This window comes from Mesoplodon bidens (assembly GCF_964165515.1).
Source record: "Mesoplodon bidens genome assembly, chromosome: X".
NCBI lineage: Eukaryota > Metazoa > Chordata > Mammalia > Artiodactyla > Ziphiidae > Mesoplodon > Mesoplodon bidens.
In genome coordinates this window covers 135971633-135991701 of record NC_138163.1, presented here as the reverse complement: position 1 = coordinate 135991701, position 20069 = coordinate 135971633, and the positions used below count along the sequence as shown (strand labels likewise).

At 48.3% G+C, this 20069-nt stretch overlaps 1 protein-coding gene across 5 annotated transcripts in view; it reads left to right on the top strand.

Annotated features, from left to right (window-relative positions):
- The window catches only part of LOC308609228 (protein Shroom2-like), a 141252-nt gene that overhangs the window by 64483 nt on the left and 56700 nt on the right, over positions 1-20069 (top strand). For 4 of the 5 annotated variants that reach the window (XM_081222861.1, XM_081222860.1, XM_081222858.1 and 1 more), the window contains exon 3: positions 14184-14315. The exons of the other annotated variant lie outside the window; for it this stretch is intronic. In XM_081222861.1, the coding sequence (XP_081078987.1) occupies positions 14184-14315 (132 nt within the window). The remainder of the gene's footprint in view (positions 1-14183; positions 14316-20069) is intronic. 5 annotated transcript variants of the gene reach the window in all.

Genomic DNA, 20069 nt, shown 5'->3' with positions numbered 1-20069 from the left:
CAGTGCTGTGCTGAGGTCTGAGGGGAGCAAGTGCATATTCCAAGAAAGGAGATTGTGGATAGAAGTTGGGATGATTTGAAGGAGTCAGAAAATGAAGTTGGGCACGTGATGCTTTTACACACAGGCACTAGAACGATACTACTGGGCAGCATGGAGGTGTTTTGTGACTTTTTTTTTTTTCTTTTGGCCACGCTGCACAGCTTGTGGGAATCTTAGTTCCCCAGCCAGGGACTAGGAATCGAACCTGTGCCCCCTGAAGTGGAAGTGCTAAGTCTTAACCACTGGACCGCCAGGGAATTCCAGTGACTGGTTTCATACAGAAATAATTCTCGACCTTGTGTTTTACGGTTGGCTAATTCACAGTAAAGTGTTGACGTGCCCCTTTTAGCAGAATTAGTGCAGTCTTTCCAAGGTTGGCTGTAAATTTTATTTTATTTTTTAAATGTTTATTTATTTATTTATTGTTTATTTTTGGTTGCATTGGGTCTGTTGCTGTGCGCGGGCTTTCTCTAGTTGCGGCGAGCGGGGGCTGCTCTTCGTTGCGGTGCATGGGCTTCTCACTGTGGTGGCTTCTCTTGCTGCGGAGCATGGACCCTAGGCACGTGGGCTTCAGTAGTTGTGGCACACAGGCTTCAGCAGTTGTGGGTCGTGGGCCCTAGATCACAGGCTCAGTAGCTGTGGCGCACAGGCTTAGTTGCTCCACGGCATGTGGGATCTTCCCGGACCAGGGCTCGAACCCGTGTCCCCTGCATTGACAGGCGGATTCTTAACCACTGCGCCACCAGGGAAACCTGGCTGTATATTTTACAAAGTAAATTGACTCAAGGCCTTCAGTTTTTAGTACAGACTTGAAGACATATCCCTGTGGACTTTTTATGTATTTATTTTTGGGGGATCAAAAGAGCATCCAAGGAGGGGGTTCAGAAACGAAGAAGGAAAAAATTTCACTTTGCCACATTAATGTAGCAGCCTCATTTCTCAGTGGAATAGGCTGTCCTCCTTGTAAATCAGAAAACTGAAGTCTCAGAATGACCATTTTGGAGCCTTCTGGGGGAGCAAGGGACATGACGGGTGCCATCATGGTGTATAATTTCTTTGAGGTCGCCTTATTAAGCCTCCTAAGGCAGGACGTGTGAAGTTCTCGCAGGATGCCGTTAGGCTTGGTGGAGCGCTGGTGATGGTGAGGGACACTTGACCCACACAGGGGAGACAGCGGTTATAAACCACCACCTGAAATGTCTCCGTTGCGGGGCTGCCCGAGCCCCCAGAACACACAGACGGCTCGTTGGCTTGCTGTCCGTCTCCCCCACGGGGAGAGCGCTGGCTTCGTTGACGCGGTGAGCAAACTGTCTCGCCAGTTTGCAGCTTCTTAGCGCAGTGCCCGATGCGCAAGGGCAAATGAAGGGCTTGGACTTGCTGAATCGAATTGATTTGAACTGCACCGGGACGGGCGTCATTGGAGGGCCTGATGGGGACGCTGACACTGAGGTGCTCGTTCAGTAAAACCTGTCAGTGGGACATCGGCCAGCCCAGGGCAGGCAGCAGGAAATAAAACCGAGCCAGCGACACATCCTGGGGGACGGAATCAGGCTGCATGAGTATTTACACCGGTTGCATCTCACAAGGTGAAAGTAAAATGTTGGTCAATGTCAGATCTTATTCTAGGGTCCAAAAAAAAAAAAAGCAGGTGTGTAATAAAGTTGGTTTAGTAATGACAGCTATAAAGGAGGGAATTTGCACCCCAGTGGAAAGTTGGATGAAAGACGCTCATAGGCAGTTCCTAATATGAGAAATGCACATAGGAAACAAGTGTTTAAAAAGACGTTTAACTAGGGATCGACAAGTTTACTTACAAACTAGGTTTTGATTCTCCAGCTGGCCGAGATCTAATGGAATAGCAGTGCCCATTGGTGCTGAGATGCAGGGAAACAAGTGCTTATTTGATGTAATGCTGATGAGACTTTCTGGTGAGTGGTTTGGCAACATGTGTCAAAAGGCCTATTTTGGACTCAGAATTTCATTTCTTGGATCCTAGATATTCAGCCAAAGGAAATGACTGAAGTGAATTAGGGACCATCCATACTGCAGAGTGCTGCTGTTATAAATGCTGTCAGCCAAATGAACTTATCTACGAAACAGAAACAGACTCCCAGATACAGAACACAGACTGGTGGTTGCCAAAGGGGGGTGGGGGGTGGGGGAGGGATGGATTCGGAGGGGGGGATTAGCAGATGCAAACTATTATATATAGAATGGGTAAACAACAAGGTCCTACTGTAGAGCACAGGGAACTCTAGTCAACATCCTGTGACAGGCCGTAATGGAATAAAATATGAAAAAAAAATATATATATATATGTGTATAACTGAGTCTCTGCTGTACAGCAGAAATGAACACATTATAAATCTATACATCAATAAAAGTTTTTAAAAAGAATACAAGTGCTATTACAAAATTAAAAAGTGGTGTCAGCGGGCTTCCCTGGTGGCACAGTTGTTAAGAATCCATCCGCCTGCCTATGCAAGGGACATGGGTTCGAGCCCTGGTCCGGGAAGATCCCACATGCTGCGGAGCAACTAAGCCCGTGCGCCACAGCTATTGAGCCTGCACACTAGAGCCCGCAAGCCACACCTACTGAAGCCTGCACGCCTGGAGCCCGTGCTTTGCAACGGGAGAGGCCACCGCAGTGAGAGGCCTGCGCACCGCAGAGGGGACTGAGAAAGCCCGCGCGCAGCGATGTAGACCCAACACAGCCAAAAGTAAATAAATAAAATAAATTTATGGAAAAAAAATGGTGTCAGGGCTTCCCTGGTGGCGCAGTGGTTGAGAGTCCGCCTGCCGATGCAGGGGACACGGGTTCGTGCTCCGGTCCGGGAGGATCCCACATGCCGCGGAGCGGCTGGGCCCGTGGGCCATGGCCGCTGAGCCTGCGCGTCCGGAGCCTGTGCTCCACAACGGGAGAGGCCACGACAGTGAGAGGCCCGCGTACCTCAAAAAAAAAAAAAAAAAAAAAAAATGGTGTCAGTATTTCCTGACATGGAAAGATGCCCCTCAAAGTCCAGTTGAGTGGAACACATACAAGTAGTTATAGAACTGTATAGGCCCCATGAAAAAAAGTTTTAATTTTTAATTGTAAAATACACATAACAAAACTTACCATCTTATCCATTAAGTGCACAGTCTAAGTGTATTACTTCTCTGATGATAAAAATGTCGAGCTCGTTGCACTTTTTTTTTTTTTTTTTTTTTGGTGGTACGCGGGCCTCTCACTGTTGTGGCCTCTCCCGTTGCGGAGCACAGGCTCCGGACGCGCAGGCTCAGCGGCCATGGCTCACGGGCCTAGCCACTCCGCGGCATGTGGGATCCTCCCGGACCGGGGCACGAACCCGTGTCCCCTGCATCGGCAGGCGGACTCTCAACCACTGCGCCACCAGGGAAGCCCTCGTTGCACTTTTAAAGAGGAGAGGCCTTTGGGGTTCCGTGTGATGTGTGCACAGGACTCAGCAGGAGGTTTGGTCCCCAGGAGGCGGTGAGCTGTGCCCTGTTCTGGGCGGTGCCCCCAGGAGGCTCTGCTTATTGCTCTGTGATCAAGACAGGCTCACCCTAAGGGGTGGGTGTTGGAATGCCGGCTACAATTACTCCAAGAGTGACTTTTTATGCCGCATTTGTGAGTACTCAGAGTCACACGTGGGCGTGGGGAAACATTCACTTTGGAACGGGAATTGGGGGGGACACGTCAGCCTTTCTCCCAACCCCTCTCCTCCACCCGTTTTGCCGCTCCAGAGAGCGGCCATGTCAGTACTAATCTCTTAGGTTTCCTTTTAGAAACAGGTACCTACTTATGTGTTACACATGAAAATGGGGCTTGGTCCAGGTTGAGTGCTCCAAGTCAAGGTTTCTCCTGACCCCGTGCGGCTCCACGGTCTGGATACTCTGCTGTGTGTCTAGCAGGTCCTCTGTGTGCGGACATTTGTGGTGCTTTCGGCGTACAGCAGACAGTGCTGCGGTGTGATGCTTTTTGTACATGAGCCACATACATGTGTGCGTATAGGCCGCCCTGATCCATTCCTAGCGTGGGAGGTTTTGAGGCAGAAAGTGCCGTGCATTGTGAAGTTTGTTTCTGTTGGGTTTGTGGATGTGATTGGTGACAGATGCATTTATTGTTGAAATGGGCATTCCTGTCATTATGACCGAGGTTGGGCATCATTCCATGTGTTCAGAAGCTTTCTTTTTTGAATTCAAGGAACATAGTTAAGGATCTAAAAACCGGATGATGTGAGTTCTGTTTGGAGTACACACCATGAGAACTGGGGGTAGGACAGAGAAGGCTTGGGGGCCCGGCCCGTTCGCGGTGGAGTGACTGCGTATCCAACAGACTTGTGGGGAGATGGATCAAACTTTGGCTCTGAAGCGTTGATGGGAGCCCTGGTATAGAATCCCACTTTTGTAATCCGCATACCTGGTTTCCCTTTAAGTGAGGGGTATGCAGAATGATTATCTAGTTTACATAGAGCTTAATATTCTAAGGAACACATATAACCCAATATAAGACCAAACCAAGCAGTTGGTCGAAGTGTTTTTTTTTTTCAAGCACATTTTTAAAAACAAACTTAGGTGTTTTTAAATTTTTTAAAGGTAATTTTGAATTAAATTTTAATACTGTGTGTGGGTATTATTTTTGCCTGTTAGAAAAGTCTGAAACGGTGGTTTTGCCTAGAAATATGAATAAAATTCTACAAAATGGTTAATTAGTTAATACTAGGATCTGTTGCTGTCGTCGGGCACATGGTGAATTACTGTTGTAAGTACTAAAAATGCACATAATAAGGACTTTTAAAACTCCATACTAGGGCTCCCCTGGTGGCGCAGTGGTTGAGAGTCCGCCTGCCAATGCAGTGGACACGGGTTCGTGCCCCGGTCCAGGAAGATCCCACATGCCGCGGAGCGGCTGGGCCCGTGAGCCATGGCCGCTGAGCCTGCGCGTCCGGAGCCTGTGCTCCGCAATGGGAGAGGCCACAGCAGTGAGAGGCCCGCATACTGCAAAAACAAACAAACAAACAAAAACTCCGTACTAACTTACTATTTCCTTATTACAAAGGCACCAGTGAGTTCTTTTAACATGATTTCTCTTAAATCAGTGACGTTTTCTTCTCTATCTAAATCTAAATCTCACCATTCTTGTGTTTCTTTATCCCTAGGCAACCGCTAATCTGACTTGTATCTCAGAGATTAGTTAGCATTTTCTAACTAGTGTTGTATGTAGAACTCCAAAATGGATCATGTACTATATATATATATATATATATCATTTATCATTTATTTATTTATTTATTTATTTATTTATTTATGGCTGCATTGGGTCTTTGTTGCTGCGCGTGGGTTTTCTCTAGTTGCAGCGAACTGGGGCTACTCTTTGTTGCGGTGCACGGGCTTCTCATTGTGGTGGCTTCTCTTGTTGTGGAGCACAGGCTCTAGGTGCGCGGGCTCAGTAGTTGTGGCTCGCGGGTTCTAGAGCTCAGGCTCGGTAGTTGTGGCTCACGGGCTTAGTTGCTCCGCGGCACGTGGGATGTTCCCGGACCAGGGCTTGAACCCACGTCCCCTGCATTGGCAGGCGGATTCTTAACCACTGCGCCACCAGGGAAGCCCTGGATCATATACTCTTAGAAAAAGGGGGGGGTTAGTTTCTGAAGGCACTCTGTAGTTAATTCATAGACTGAGCCACCAACACATCAATACCAAATGTTGCCCTACCTGAGGATCACCAAATGATAAATGAGCTGCCCAAACCCTCAACTGCCTGCCCAGCCCAGGCACCTTAAGAAAGGGTGGCTTTTCTGACGAAGATTGGAAACAGCTTAGGGTCCTGAGGGCGAGAGTGGCCAGTGCGGGCTTGGTTTTTCTCGGAGGTTCTGGGAAGAGGTGTGTACGCGCCTCGGTGTAAAACACATACCCGTGGTTTTGTGAATGACGTGGGCATCGTGGATCACATCCTGACGCCCTCTCGCTGGTGACAGCTGCTGGGTGTGCTTGGCTTGCTTCAGCCTGTGCTGCGAGCAGGGCACCCGGCGGCCAGGCAAGGGTGGCGGCGAGCTGACTTCACGAGGCGGTGGCGTCTGGTTTCACGGGGCATGGGCACCGCGTATCTTGTCATCGTTTAGAAGCCAGGACTGGGAGAGCGCGATGCCTTAGGGGACAAGGACCCAGATCAGTGTCTCTCCCCAGCCACGTTTCTTTCCCAAACAGGTGAGAGCCAGCACTGCCTTCCTCCCAGAGTTGTGTCGGCTGGAAACAAAGCAGGGTAACAGGAAGCCCCACCGGGTGCACACATGTTCTCCTTTGAGATGTCCAGGTGGTATCCTGGCATCTGCCTGGGAGTCAGAGGAACCGGGCACCAGCAGGGGCAGCCTGGCCGTGCCTCCCAGGCACTTTGTCCTTCCCTCTTTGTTTGGCCAAGGAAGTGCTGCTCGCAGGAAAGTGGGGGAGGATGTGGTAACCTCTTCTGTGTCTGTCTCTCTGTGTACTTGTCGCCTGCACTTTCTTCCCCGGTGTCGGCCCCTCCCTGGAGATCCTGACGGGCAGGTGTGGGATGGATGTGGGCGCTGGTATTCCCCTGAGGGCCACGGGCTCTTTTGCTGGGCGGCCACAGTGCTCATACCACTGGCTTAAGCAAATGTGCTTGGAAAAGGTTAAGACCCGAAACTGGGTCACTCGAGGCCTTTTCCTGATTAACGCAGGCGTCGGTAAGCCCCTTGCTGTGGGAGATGTGCTGAAGTAGGGGACGCTTCTCGCCCGGTGCTGGGTTAAGGCTGTTGCCGTCCGATGCTGTAAAATGCTCACTAAAAGCTCTGTGTGCACAGCACCGGGATACCATCCACTGTCCTCCGTTCACAGGGAAGTTGTTACCATACGTTCAGCACCTAAAACATACTTGGAATTTCAAACACCGTAGGGAAAATGTCTCTTAACGGTCAGGCCGTGAATTATATTGTAGAGCTTGTAATGACTCTTTTGGTCTTTCTTCCACATGTATATGGTAATATTAGTCCTGTTTACAGCGAACTTCGCCTGCCACTTCATCGTGCGTGTCACTCTTGAGCCGTCCACTGCTGCGAGCAGTTTTTATGCCAGAGCCACATTATGCATAGGGTTGACGCATGTTTCCTGCCTCTTTGCCGGAGGCCTTAAACCCTTCCGTGATTCTGCTTACGTCCGCTAAGCTTGCCTTCAGGAGGAGATTAACACCCAAGGATGGAGGTTCGCTGCAGGAGGCCGTAAGGGATGGCCACATGGGGTGGCGTGGCGACACATCTGAAGAAAGGAGGTGTCTGGTCTAGGGACGGCACCCGTGCCTGCTAGGACCAAGTTTGTTGCCACGTGCGTGGGTTTCCGGACGTCCCTGAGTTGCGGTGAGTTCTGCACCAAGCCGGTGTCGTGCCGGGCTCCCCTCTGCTGCTGGCTGCTTGGAGCTGGCCTAGGGCAGGTGGCTCTGTGCGTGGCCCCAGCATTGATGAGCACAGGTGTTCCTGAAGCAGCAAGAGGACAGGGATGGATAGGACGTCAGCAGGCTGTATCCTTCCTGCTTTTCCCTCCTCCCCACTTCCTCTCCTTTCTCCCCCCTCCCCCGCCCCCTCCCAAGAGCTCTTCCTGGGGCAGAAACTATGTTCCCATAGAGGGTGTGTGTCTTCCTGGGGATGCTGGTGGGTGTTGCTTTTGGAGGGTGGTCTGAGATTGATCGTTCAAATTTCAGGAGAAAAGTGTCTGTTTTGAGCATTTGCGGGATTGTGGCTGTTTGCTGCTGTGCTTATTTTCTTCTTAAAACAGAGTAGACCCAGAGGTTTATCCTGGACAGACGCCGACTCGTTTGGGCTGTTTGCCACTCTTGTTTTTATGAAATAAAATCAGAAGGGAAAAAAAAAAGCCACATAGAGCAGAATTGTTTTATTTGGGGAAAGGTTGCTTCTATTCAGATGTAGATTTAGTGTATGGCTTAACCAACTGAATCAGTTGAATCTCTAGGTGAGATGTTTCATATTCTAAGCCAAGTAGAGAGTGGTAAACAGTTATGATTTTGTTTTTCATTAGAAGGCATGCAAGTGATGTTGATATAATTTAATTTGGAAACGCTGATGGTTTCTAATGTATTAAGGCAGGCAGAGGATGTTGCACGTAATTTTGTTTCTATACTCTTACGTATACTTGTACTTAGTTATGTTAATGGTCGCACATTTGAGTGTCTGGGGTGTCTTTACCGAAAAATCCATTCTGTTTAAATGTAGCCAAGAAGCTGCATCGGTGCCTTTCTGAAAACTGGGGACAAGCACCGTGACCTCGGGTGGTTTGGACAAAGCGTTTTTAGTACTGGTAGTGCTGGGTGAGATAGTGCCCCTCACCCCCCTGTGCAAAACTTAACGGAAAACTAGCCAAGCCACGTGGGTCTGCTCCAGTTCTGCCTGAGTTCATTGTGTGACAGTTCTCCGCGGTCCTTCCTGCTAATGCACCCGGGGAACACCAGAGGCCGAGACAGGCGTGCACTTGCCCTTGCTGGGAGACAGATAAGGGGTGCCCCGGCCTCGTGGGGCGGAACCCTGATGCTTTTATCCCGTGTGAATGCTGTTACTCGGCCCTGGCATTGGTTTAAAATGCAGCTTTGATGTCTTGTATCAGTTTCAGCTATTTAGGTCATTTGGGAATTTTCCTCTTTACCTCTTTCTCCTCGCGTATAAAGGCAGGAGCTCCTGGACTCTTATCCCATTTTATCAAGTGTGATGTCACCACCCACAGCATCGTGTTGTCAAATCAGCGCCGGGGAAAAGAACTCCGCCATTCACAGCGTGGTCTGACCTCTGTTTTTGTTCGTTCACGTAATGTACGTTGGAAGCGCTCCAGCCAGGCGGCTGAAGTCATACCCATAGGTCCTGCCCTCGGGGCGCTGGCAGCGGAGGGGGCTGATGGGCATGGACGGGAAAAGCTCTCACAAGTGGTGCCTCTGGCAGAAGGAAGTCAGGCCGGAGCCGAGCTCAGCAGTCAGGCTGTGCTTTGAAGGCTGAGCCAGGTTTGAGACACAGACGTGGACCTAAGTCAGTGATGCCGGGACCTCCTAGAGAGGCTGGCAGAGCGGATGGGGGAAGGGAGGAAGGGTAGCTCGGGGCTAGAGCGGCGGGTCTCAGACCTGAGCTCGCCTCTGAATGCCCTTGAGGGCTTGTGCAAACACAGCCGTCCCGGCACAGGCTGTGCCCCGGCGATGCCAGTGCCGCCTGGCCCGGGGAGCAGATCACAGTATCGCGGCGGGGCGGGGTGGGGGTGTGGGCTTCACTCCGTGGCAATTGGGAGCAGCTGAGGGTGGTGGGGTGAGGGCAGGAGCTGCCAGAGCTGAGTTGCAGGGAGACTGGTGTGATAGAAGGTAGAGACAGCCCTGGAGAGGGAGAGGCCGGTCAGCATCTGTCCTCTAGAGGCTTGACCGGCACGGGAAGGAAGCAGCAGCTCGGGGCAGGCTTCATTTTGTGTCTGTAGGGTGGTTGTTTTTATGTGTTTGTTTCACTTTTAAAGAATAAAAAGGGTGTTTGCAGTTGTCGCCCTCCTCCAGCCCAGTATCTCAAGGGCCTGTCCCCGCTGTGGGCCTGTCCCTCGGGGCCTCCGCACACCCTCCCTCCCTAAGCTCTGGGGGCTCCTTGCCGGGAACCCACCCCGGTCACCCGCAGGACTCACTGGGGAGCATTTGAGGAATTTTCCAGCCTGCCTTTTATCTGGAAGGCCCCTCCCCACTGCCGCCCCCTCTTGACGCTTGCTTCTAAGATGCCCCAAGCATCACTGTTGGTTTTATTTTCCCCGAGGACTGTTCCCATCGCCAGTGTCGCCTGCAGCCAACACACCCTGTGGTGCCCCCGTCCCGGTGTCCCGCCAGGCCCTTCCCGTTGGCTTCCCAGCCTGCAGGCCTGGTACTTTCAGCCCCCCACCCGCGCTCGTGGGGACCACACGCGGACTGCATTTATTTTCTGAGGCAGTGCCTGTTGGCTGCGCTGGGAAGGGTTAGGAAAATAACCCGGCGTTCACGTGATTTTTTTTTTTTTTTTGAGGGCATTCTGCTGTTTCTCTGAATGAGAAACATTTCATTGAAGCCCTTATTTTAATACTTCCTTTTTAAGGATGAATTTTCTGTATCTAGATCCATTCTTAATTTTCATTGGTATCCTAGCATTTTTTATATTGGTGATCTAAACCCCTTCCTTTCAAAAAAAAAAAAAAAAAAGACTACCTAGCATAAAAAATTATTTTTGAAAATAGAAGTAAATTTAGATTAATTTTGGTGTGCACCTCGTGGGAGAGGTTTCAGAGAACCCTCATTAGGGTGAATAATTGGATTTGGAAGCCAGAAAACCCGGTGTTCATAGTCAGCAGCATTGCTTTTCAGTATTTATGTGGAAGAATATTATGCCATATTGAAAATGACATTTTGGAAGAGCGACAGTGGCCTGGAGGAATGCTCACCGAACCAGGCGGGCTGCAGAGAGAAAGGGCCCCGCCAAGTCTGCACGATGCTCTCAGCTGTCTGAAGCCGGGGGACAGAAATGCAGAGATGTTACCCCCCGTTCACCTTCAGATCACGGGTTATCCTTTACTGTCTTAATCGCATTTCAATTTTTAAATGTTCCATGTTTTCTACAATATGCCTATTCCTTAAGATTTCTGAGCAGCGGTAGCCATTTGAATGAAAAGGATTTCTTCCCTGTACACTGGGGTGACCATGGTGGTGACTGTTAGTCTCCCGTGGGCGTGACTTGGACTCAGCCCCGTTGCGTTTCCGGAGCTGGCAGGATTGTGCAGCTGCACGCCCAGGAGGGGTCAGCCCCCGCACCCCGGCCAGGTCATGGCCGTTTCCTCCCTGGCATCGCGGACCACACTGCCTTGCACAGAGGCATGGCCTTGGATGTCTCTGGGCTGAGCCGGGCCGTCCTTCCTCCTCCCGGAAGGGGCGTCCTTGCTGGTCTCCCCAACCGAGCCGGCTTGTGTCTGACTGCGTGGCCTGCGGACGGGGCGTTCCTTTCACAGCTCTCCCTTCTGTTCCTGTTTGATGTCTGTGGGGGGCTGGTCCAGCTGTAGCAGACATAGCAGACGTCCCGCCCGCCAGGAGAGGAAGGTTCGGGTGTGGTTCGCTGCATACCTGCTGTGTGTGCGTTTCCTTCTGACACGTGTGGCCCCCTGAGGGGGCAGGGCGGTTAACCCCTAACCAGATACCACCAGGTACCACGTGGTTCGCGTTCTCCGAGGCCCTCACATCGGGGCATCTTGCCCACCTGTTTTGGCACAGCCTCTGGCCTGCTGCACCCCTCACGGCCCCAGACTTCCAGGGACCCGGGTGGTTTAAAGCCACCTGGAGTGCGTATCCTGTGTGGGAAGAAACACCATCCTCTGTTGAAACGAGAGCCTTAAATCGGCCCCTGCCATTTCTGTTCCATTTGGGAACGCTAGGTGGCGCCAGAGCGTTCGGTCCCCAGAGCTTTCCTGCCCAGCGTGGTCACGGGCTTGTGATGGAGAGACCAGTCCTCAGCCACATGTCCTCCTCCTCTCATCAGAAGAATCCAATTTTAGCCATCAGAGGGGCTGACAGACAGAAACTGCCTGAACCTTCCTCGATTCCCAGATATGTTCACTGTGCTCTAGGAAAGTCTGAGGACCTGATGAGAGCCACGTATGTAGGAAAATTTCAGTCTCCCCAGGAGCCATGATTCCTCACTTAGAGCTTCTAGGTACCACCCTTTTCACTGTGTTTTCCTTTTTTTTTTTTTTTTTTAAAGCTCCAATTAGTACCTTAACTTTGACTATGTCTTCTCGAAGTAGAGGCATATATCTGTGTACAGACATACCTTGCTGTGTTGTGCTTCACTTAATTGTGTTTCACAGATACTGCGTGTTTTGTTTTGTTTTGTTTTTTTACAAATGGAAGGTTGTAGTAACCCTGTGGCAAGCAAGTCTGTTGGCAGCATTTTTCCAACAGCACTGGCTCACTTTGTGTCTCACATTTTGGTAATCCTCACACTATTTCAGACTTTTCCACTATCATATTTGTTATGGTGATCAGTGATCCTTGATGTTACTAGGGCTCGGTTAATAGTGTTTTTCAGCAATAAAGTCTTTTAAAATTAAGGTATGTACCTTGTGCTTTTTAAGGCATAATGCTATTGCACACCTGGTAGACTATAGTATAGTGTAAACATAACTTTTATATGCACTGGGAAACCAAAAAGTTCACGTGACTAGCTTTATTACAATATTCACTTTATTGTGGTGGTCTGGAACCCAACCCGAAACATCTCCAAGGTCTGCCTGTATATTATCCTTTAAAATAAGAGGAGAGACATTTACTCTTCTCAAAGGGCACGACTGCCCCAGTAAACCAGCTGGTTCCCCACTCATGCCAATTACAGAGTTGAAATATGTTACCACAGGGTGTAAGGCGTTTTCTTTTCCAAGCCTCTTTTTCCTCTGCCTGCAGTTTGTCTAGTTTGTTTCCTTCATTAATTACCTGTAAAGGAAGATGACAGACGTTACGGATATTATAGCACATAAAACGCCATCTGAAAATGAAATTCACGTGGCCAGAACCTTCCTTACGAGGATTTTGAGAAACTTTATGAGGTACAGTATTGGTTTTACAATCCCTTTACTTCTGTGGTGTGATGAATTTGTCTGTTTTATGCTTTAGCTCCTGGGAAACTATCAAAAAGTCAACACAGGGCTTCCCTGGTGGCGCAGTGGTTGGGAGTCCGCCTGCTGATGCAGGGGACACAGGTTCGTGCCCTGGTCTGGGAAGATCCCACATGCCGCGGAGCGGCTGGGCCCGTGAGCCATGGCCGCTGAGCCTGCGCGTCCGGAGCCTGTGCTCCTCAGCGGGAGAGGCCACAGCAGTGAGAGGCCCGCGTACGGCAAAAAAAAAAAAAAAAAAAAAGTCAACCCATTCCACATTTTGCCACCCGTGTATTTTTCCTCATTTCTGAGTCATCAGAAGGTTTATGTTATAAATGCTTTCTGGGTTTTCTTTAATATTCGTCGTTGCATAATATTCTTTAATGTTTTTGCCTGTTGGAAGAATGTTTGATCCCCGTCAGGTACTTAGAGGCTCAATTGAACCCTTTCTCCGATCTCCATTGGGCTGTCAAGTGTCCCTGGTGAGGTTAGATCCGTCTTAAATTGCAGGAGGAGGAGGGGCGAGCATGGGCGGTGTGCTCATGCAGCAGCTTTCCCCTGGAGGCCCTGTGATTTTCCTACGGTGGTGGCAGGGATTTCCAATTGGACATGCTGTTTTTTTTTTTCGGTACGCGGGCCTCTCACTGTTGTGGCCTCTCCCGTTGCGGAGCACAGGCTCCGGACGCGCAGGCTCAGCGGCCATGGCTCATGGGCCCAGCCGCTCTGCGGCATGTGGGATCTTCCCGGACCAGGGCACGAACCCGTGTCCCCTGCATCGGCAGGCGGACTCTCAACCACTGCGCTACCAGGGAAGCCCTGGACATGCTTTTTCACACCTGGGCAGGTGTGGTCAAAAACCTAATAAGCCACCCATGGATGGTGGGGACGGTGGAGGGGGGCAGGGAAGGCTCCTGCCACATTCAGAAGCCCTGGCAGGAATGGACAGGAGCCTATTGGTCTTGGGGCGTGGTGATTCCCACGACAGGAACCCTTAGATGACTTCGGACGCTCTGGGAGGCTCAGAGGAATACGTGTCCACCAGTCCCCGTTAACTACAGGGTAGCTGTGTGCACTTAGTTAAGTGAGTGAATAAATAAATGCAGTCAAAACTCTGCGGGACCCAGCTCAAGCTTTTCTGCAGCCCAGCGCCTTCTCCTCAAAGAGGCTAAGGGCCTGTGCAAAGTTGCGCTGACACCGGACAGACAGAAGATGCTGCTGTGTCTTGGGGATGGGGCAGCGGGGGTCATGGGCAAGATTCATGTACTTACTTAGAATAAATTTGGAAGCCTAAGGGCTGGTTCACATTCTGGAGCCTGTGATTCTCACCCGGGGATGTTCTCCGGGAACGAACCTGTATAAAGAGCGTTGGTGCCCAGATGCAATGGGAAGCACCTGACGGCAATGCAGTAAATCACACAGGAATCGTTTCTGCCTCTCGCTCCTTTCTTGGCCTGAAGTTGTCCTTGGTGTGAAGTCCCTGAGTCATCTGCATCCTTTTTCAGGAGGAATGAGCTGAGCTGGAGGCCGCACTCCTGGCACGTCACCAAGTTCTCCGACAGCCACCCCGAGACATCGGCATCTCCATCCCCCTCTACCAGCTCCTGCCCTTTGTGGCCAGGCCAGTACCACGCCAGGTAGGCACGCCTTTCCCGCCGGGATGGGAAGCTGGTTTCACTTTCTGCCACACTCATGACTTCCCTGCCTTGTCGTGATGGTGCAGTTCTCACTTTATTTTAGTTTTTGTTGAGGTACAGTTAATTTACAATATTATTCATTTCTGGTGTACAACATAGTGATGCAAAATTTCTATAGCTTATACTCCATTTAAAGGTATCCTAAAGTATTGGCTCCGTTCTCTGTGCTCTACAATATATCCTTGTAGCTTCTTTATTTTATAGTTTATACCTCTTCCTCCCCTACCCCGACCTTTCCCCTTTACCCTTCCCTCTCCCCACTGGGAACCACTAATTTGTTCTCTACATCTGTGAGTCTGCTTCTGTTCCGTTATATTCATTTGTTTGTTTTTTTAGATTCCACATATAACTGATATCATACAGTATTTGTCTTTCTCTGTCTGACTTAGTTCATTAAGCATCATACCCCTCTAGGCCCATGCATGTTGATGCAAATTTTAAAATTTCATTCTTTTTTATGGCTGAGCAGTATTCCATTGTGTGTGTGTGTGTGTGCGTGTGTGTGTGTGTGTGTGTGTGTATATATATATATATATATATACACCAATCTTCTTAATCTGTTCATCTGTTGATGGACATTTAGGTTGCTTCCATATCTTGACTCCTTGTAAATAACGCTGCTAGGAACATTGGGGTGCATGTATCTTTTCAAATCAGTGTTCTCATTTTCTTTGGGTCTATACCCAGGAGTGGAATTGCTAGATCATATGGTAGTCCTATTGTTAGTTTTTTGAGGAACCTCCATACTGTTTTCCACATTGGCTGCACCAGTTTACATACCCACCAATAGTGAACAAGTGTTCCCTTTTCTCCACGTCCTCACCAGCAGTTGTTATTTGTTGTCTTTTTTTTTTTTTTTTTTTTTTTTTTTTTTGTGGTACGCGGGCCTCTCACTGTTGTGGCCTCTCCCGTTGCGGAGCACAGGCTCCGGACACGCAGGCTCAGCGGCCATGGCTCACGGGCCTAGCTGCTCCGCGGCATGTGGGATCTTCCCGGTCCGGGGCACGAACCTGTGTCCCCTGCATCGGCAGGCAGACTCAACCACTGCGCCACCAGGGAAGCCCTATTTGTTGTCTTTTTGATGACGGCCATTCTGGCAGATGTGAGGTGATACCTCATTGTGGTTTTGATTTGCGTTTCTCTGATTAGTGGTGTTGAGCATCCTTTCATGTGCCATTTATATGTCTCCTTTGGAAAAATGTCTGTTCAGGTCTTCTGCACATTTTTAAATCAGGTTTGTTTTTTTAGATATTGAGTTAGATGGGCTGTTTATATATTTTGCATATTAACCCCTCATTGGTCATATCATTTGCAAATATCTTCTCCCATTCAGTAGGTTGTCTTTTCATTTTGTCAATGGTTTCCTTTCTTCTGAAAAAAAGGCCTTTAATTTTTGGGACTTCCCTGGTGGCACAGTGGTTAAGAATCTGCCTGCCAATGCAGGGGACACGGGTTCGAGCCCTGGTCCGGGAAGATCCCACATGCAGTGGAGCAACTAAGCCTGTGTGCCACAACTACTGAGCCTACGCTCTAGAGCCTGCGAGCCACAACTGCTGAAGCCCACGTGCCTAGAGCCCGTGCTCCACAACAAGAGAAGCCACCACAATAAGAAGCCCGTGTACTGCAAGGAAGAGTAGCCCCCACTCACTGCAACTAGAGAAAGCCTGCGCACAGCAATGAAGACCCAAAGCAGCCATAATTAATTAATTATTTTAAAAAGCCTTTACTTTTAATTAGGTCCCATTTGTGTATTTTTGCTTTTCTTTCCTTTGTCTTAGGAGACAGATCCCAAAACATATTGCTACAGTTTATATCAAAGAGTGTTCTGCCTATGTTTTCCTATAGGAGTTTTATGGTTTCTGGTCTTAAATTTAGGTCTTTAATCCATTTTGAGTTTATTTTTGTGTATGGTGTTAGGGATGTTCTAATTTCATTCTTTTACATGTCGCTGTCCAGTTTTCCCAGCACCACTTATTGAAGAGGCTGTCTTTTCTTCACAGTATATTCTTGCCTCCTTTGTCGTGGATTAATAGACTATAAGTGTGTGGGTTTACTTCTGGGCTCTCTATTCTGTTTCATTGTTGTATGTGTCTGTTGTTGCGCCAGTACCATATTGTTTGATGACTGTAGCTTTGTGGTATAGTCTGAAGTCAGGGATTGTGATACCTCCAGCTCTGTTCTTCTTTCTCAAGATTGTTTTGGCTCTTCAGGGTCTTTCACGTTTCCATGCAAATATTAAAATTATTTATTCTTGTTCTGTGAAAAATGCCCTTGGTGTTTTGATAGGGATTGCATTGAATCTGTAGATTGCCTTGGGTAGTGTAGTCATTTTAACAGTATTCTTCCAGTCCATGAACACGGTATAGATTTCCATCTGTGTATGTCATCTTCAGTTTCCTTCATCAGTGTCATACAGTTTTCTGCGTATAGGTCTTTTACCTCCTTGGTTAGATTTATTCCTAGGTATTTAGTTCTTTTTGATGCAGTGGTAAATGGGATTGTTTCCTTAGTTTCTCTGTCAGATAGTTCATTGTTAGTATGCAACACGTTTCTTTGTATTGATTTTGTATCCTACAACTTGACCAAATTCATTGATGAGCTCTAATAGTTTTTTGGTGGCGTCTTTAGGATTTTCTATGTACAGGAAGTCCCCTACATACGAACGAGTTCTGTTCTGAGAGCACGTTTGTAAGTCCAGTTTGTTTGTTAAGTCCAACAAAGTTAGCCTAGGTACCCAACTAACACAGTCGGCTATATAGTACTGTACTGTTTAATAGGTTTATAATACTTTTCACACAAGGAATACATAAAAATAAACAAACACAAAAAATAAACTTTTAATCTTACAGTACAGTACCTTGAAAAGTACAGTAGTCCAGTACAACAGCTGGCATACAGGGGCTGGCATTGAGCGAACAGGCCAGAAGAGTTACTGACTGCAGGAGGGAGAGGAGGTGGGAGATGGTAGAGCTGAAGGATCGTCAACAGTAGGAGACGGAGGGCGACCTGCAATCCCACTCACTCCTGACGTTGATGGCACAGGTGCTGGTTCCCTGCTGGATTCAATTCTATCTACCCTCTTGAAAAAACGATCCAGTGATGTCTGGGTAGCAGCACTTTTTTTCTCATCATAGATGACACGGTAGCACCAGATTGCATTCTGAACAGCTGCTGCAGCCTTTGTGTACCGTTCTATGTTCGGGTCCTGTGCCTCAAAAACTAACAGTGCCTCCTCAAATAAAGAAAATTCCCTCGCCATTTCCTGCATCGTGAATCTCCTTGGTTCTTCAGCTACTTCTTCTTCCTCTTGTTCCTCTTTGTCCTTTCTCTGGGCCTCCGGTTCTATCAGGTCTTCATTAGTAAGCTCCTCGTGTTATACAGCAAGGAGTTCAATGAAATCATCCTCTTGCAGATCTAGCTTGAAATAAAGATACTGTACTACTGTACTCTGCACAGTACTGTACAGTACACAGAAGCACAGCCACCTGTAGAGGATGCACGCACGTGACAATGTACCAGACACGTGAACTAACTTATGTGATTGGACAGGCGAATGCACGTTGCCGTCTTTGAAAGTTCTCAACTTGAAGGTTCGTATGTAGGGGACTTGCTATGTAGTATAACGTCATCTGCAAGCAGTGACAGTTTGACTTCTTCCTTTCCAGTTTGGATTCCTTTTATTGCTTTTTCTTTGATTGCTGTGGCTAAAACTTCCAAAAGTATGTTGAATAAAAGTGGTGAGAGTGGGCATCCTTGTCCTGTTCCTGATCTTAGAGGAAATGCCTTCAGCTTTTCACTGTTGAGTATGATGTTAGCTGTGGATTTGTCATAGATGGCGTTTATTATGTTGAGGTACGTCCCCTCTGTGCCCACTTTGTTGAGCGTTGTTATCATAATGGAGGCTGAATTTTGTCAAAACCTTTTTCTGCATCTCTTGAGATGATCATATGGTTTTCAACCTTCAATTTGTTAATGTGGTGTATCACATGGGTTGATTTGTAGATATGGGACCATCCTTGCATCCCTGGGATAAATTCCGCTTGATCATGGTGTATGATGCTTTTAATATATTTTTTGGATTCAGTTTGCGAATATTTTGTTGAGGACTTTTCATGTATGTGCATCAGTGGTACTGACCTGTAATTTCATTTTTCTGTGATATCTCTGTCTGGTTTTTGTATCAGGGTGATGCTGGCCCTGTAGAATGAGTTCAGAGCATTCCTTCCTTTGCAATTTTTAGAATAGTTTGAGAAGGAAAGGCATTAGTTCACCAGATGAAGCCATCTGGTCCTGGACTTTTGTTTGTTGGGAGTTATTTATTTATTTATTTTAGATTGAGTTTCATTACTGGTAATTGGTTTGTTCGTATTTTCTACTTTCTTTTTTTTCTTTTTTGCGGTACGCGGGCCTCTCACTGTTGTGGCCTCTCTCGTTGCGGAGCACAGGCTCCAGACGTGCAGGCTCAGCGGCCATGGCTCACGGGCCCAGCCATTCTGCGTCATGTGGGATCTTCCCGGACCGGGGCACGAACCCGTGTCCCCTACATCGGCAGGGGGACTCTCAACCACTGTGCCACCAGGGAAGCCCTTATTTTCTATTTTCGGTCTTGGGAGATTGTCCTTTCCTAGAAATTTGTCCATTTCTTCTAGGTTGTGTTTCTGTGGTATTAGTTATAGCTTTTTTCATTTCTGATTTTATTGATTTGGGGCCCTCTTTTTTTCTTGATGCGTCTGGCTAAAGATTTATCAATTTTGTTTACCTTTTCGAAGAATCAGCTTTTAGTTTTTTTGATCTTTGTTAATGGTTTTTTAGTCTGTATTTCATTTATTTCTGCTCCAGTCTTCATGATTTCTTTTCTTCTGCTAACTTTGGGCTTTGTTTCTTTTTGTAGTTCCTTTAGGTATAAGGTTAGGTTGTTTGAGTTGTTTGTTTCCTGAGGTAAGCTTGTATTGCTCTAAACGTCCCTCTTAGAACTGCTTTTGCTGTGTCCTATAGGTTTTGGATTGTTGTGTTTTAGATAGCGTCTTTCTTGACCTCAGAATGATGTTCTTTTTCTGATGAGAAAAGACCGTGGACACCCCGTTACTGGTAGGATTCTAAATTTTTTCACTGAGTAGGCAGGTGTATAATGCTTGAAAACAAAAAATAAAACACCAAGAGAAAGGACAAGCTAGTGTGCTTCCTCATTTATGTTGTCCAGCTGATAAATAGGAGCCTGGAGACTTCCCTTTCTGGCTGAATCCCTTTGGGCCAGCCGAGTGGGATGGCTGTCCGCATCACCCACGTGTCCACAGCCACCACATTACTTATTGCTGGGCAGGTTTTTTGGCCAAAGCTCCCCAGGAAATTCTGTTAAACACCAGCACTGTCTCCCCAACCCCCAGGTTGCTGTGTGGAGGTACAGGGGAAACCAGGGGGCTTCACAGCCCATGTGCCAGGCCTGGTGGTTCCTTGGTAACTGTGAGAGAGAGGATGTTAGAATGGTGAGCTGGTGGAAGTGGGGTGTGTTTGCTGCTCAACCTGGCTTCTCTGGAGCCCACATTTTGGGGTCAGAAGGGCTAATGCAAGGCAAACATGGTACAACACCATGGGTGTGTTGGCTTGGAGATGTTCCTCCTGGCCTCATGGAGCTGTCCAGTCAGCTGAGGTTAGTGGCCAGTGTCCTCACTGGTCTATTAGAAGGATGATGGTAAC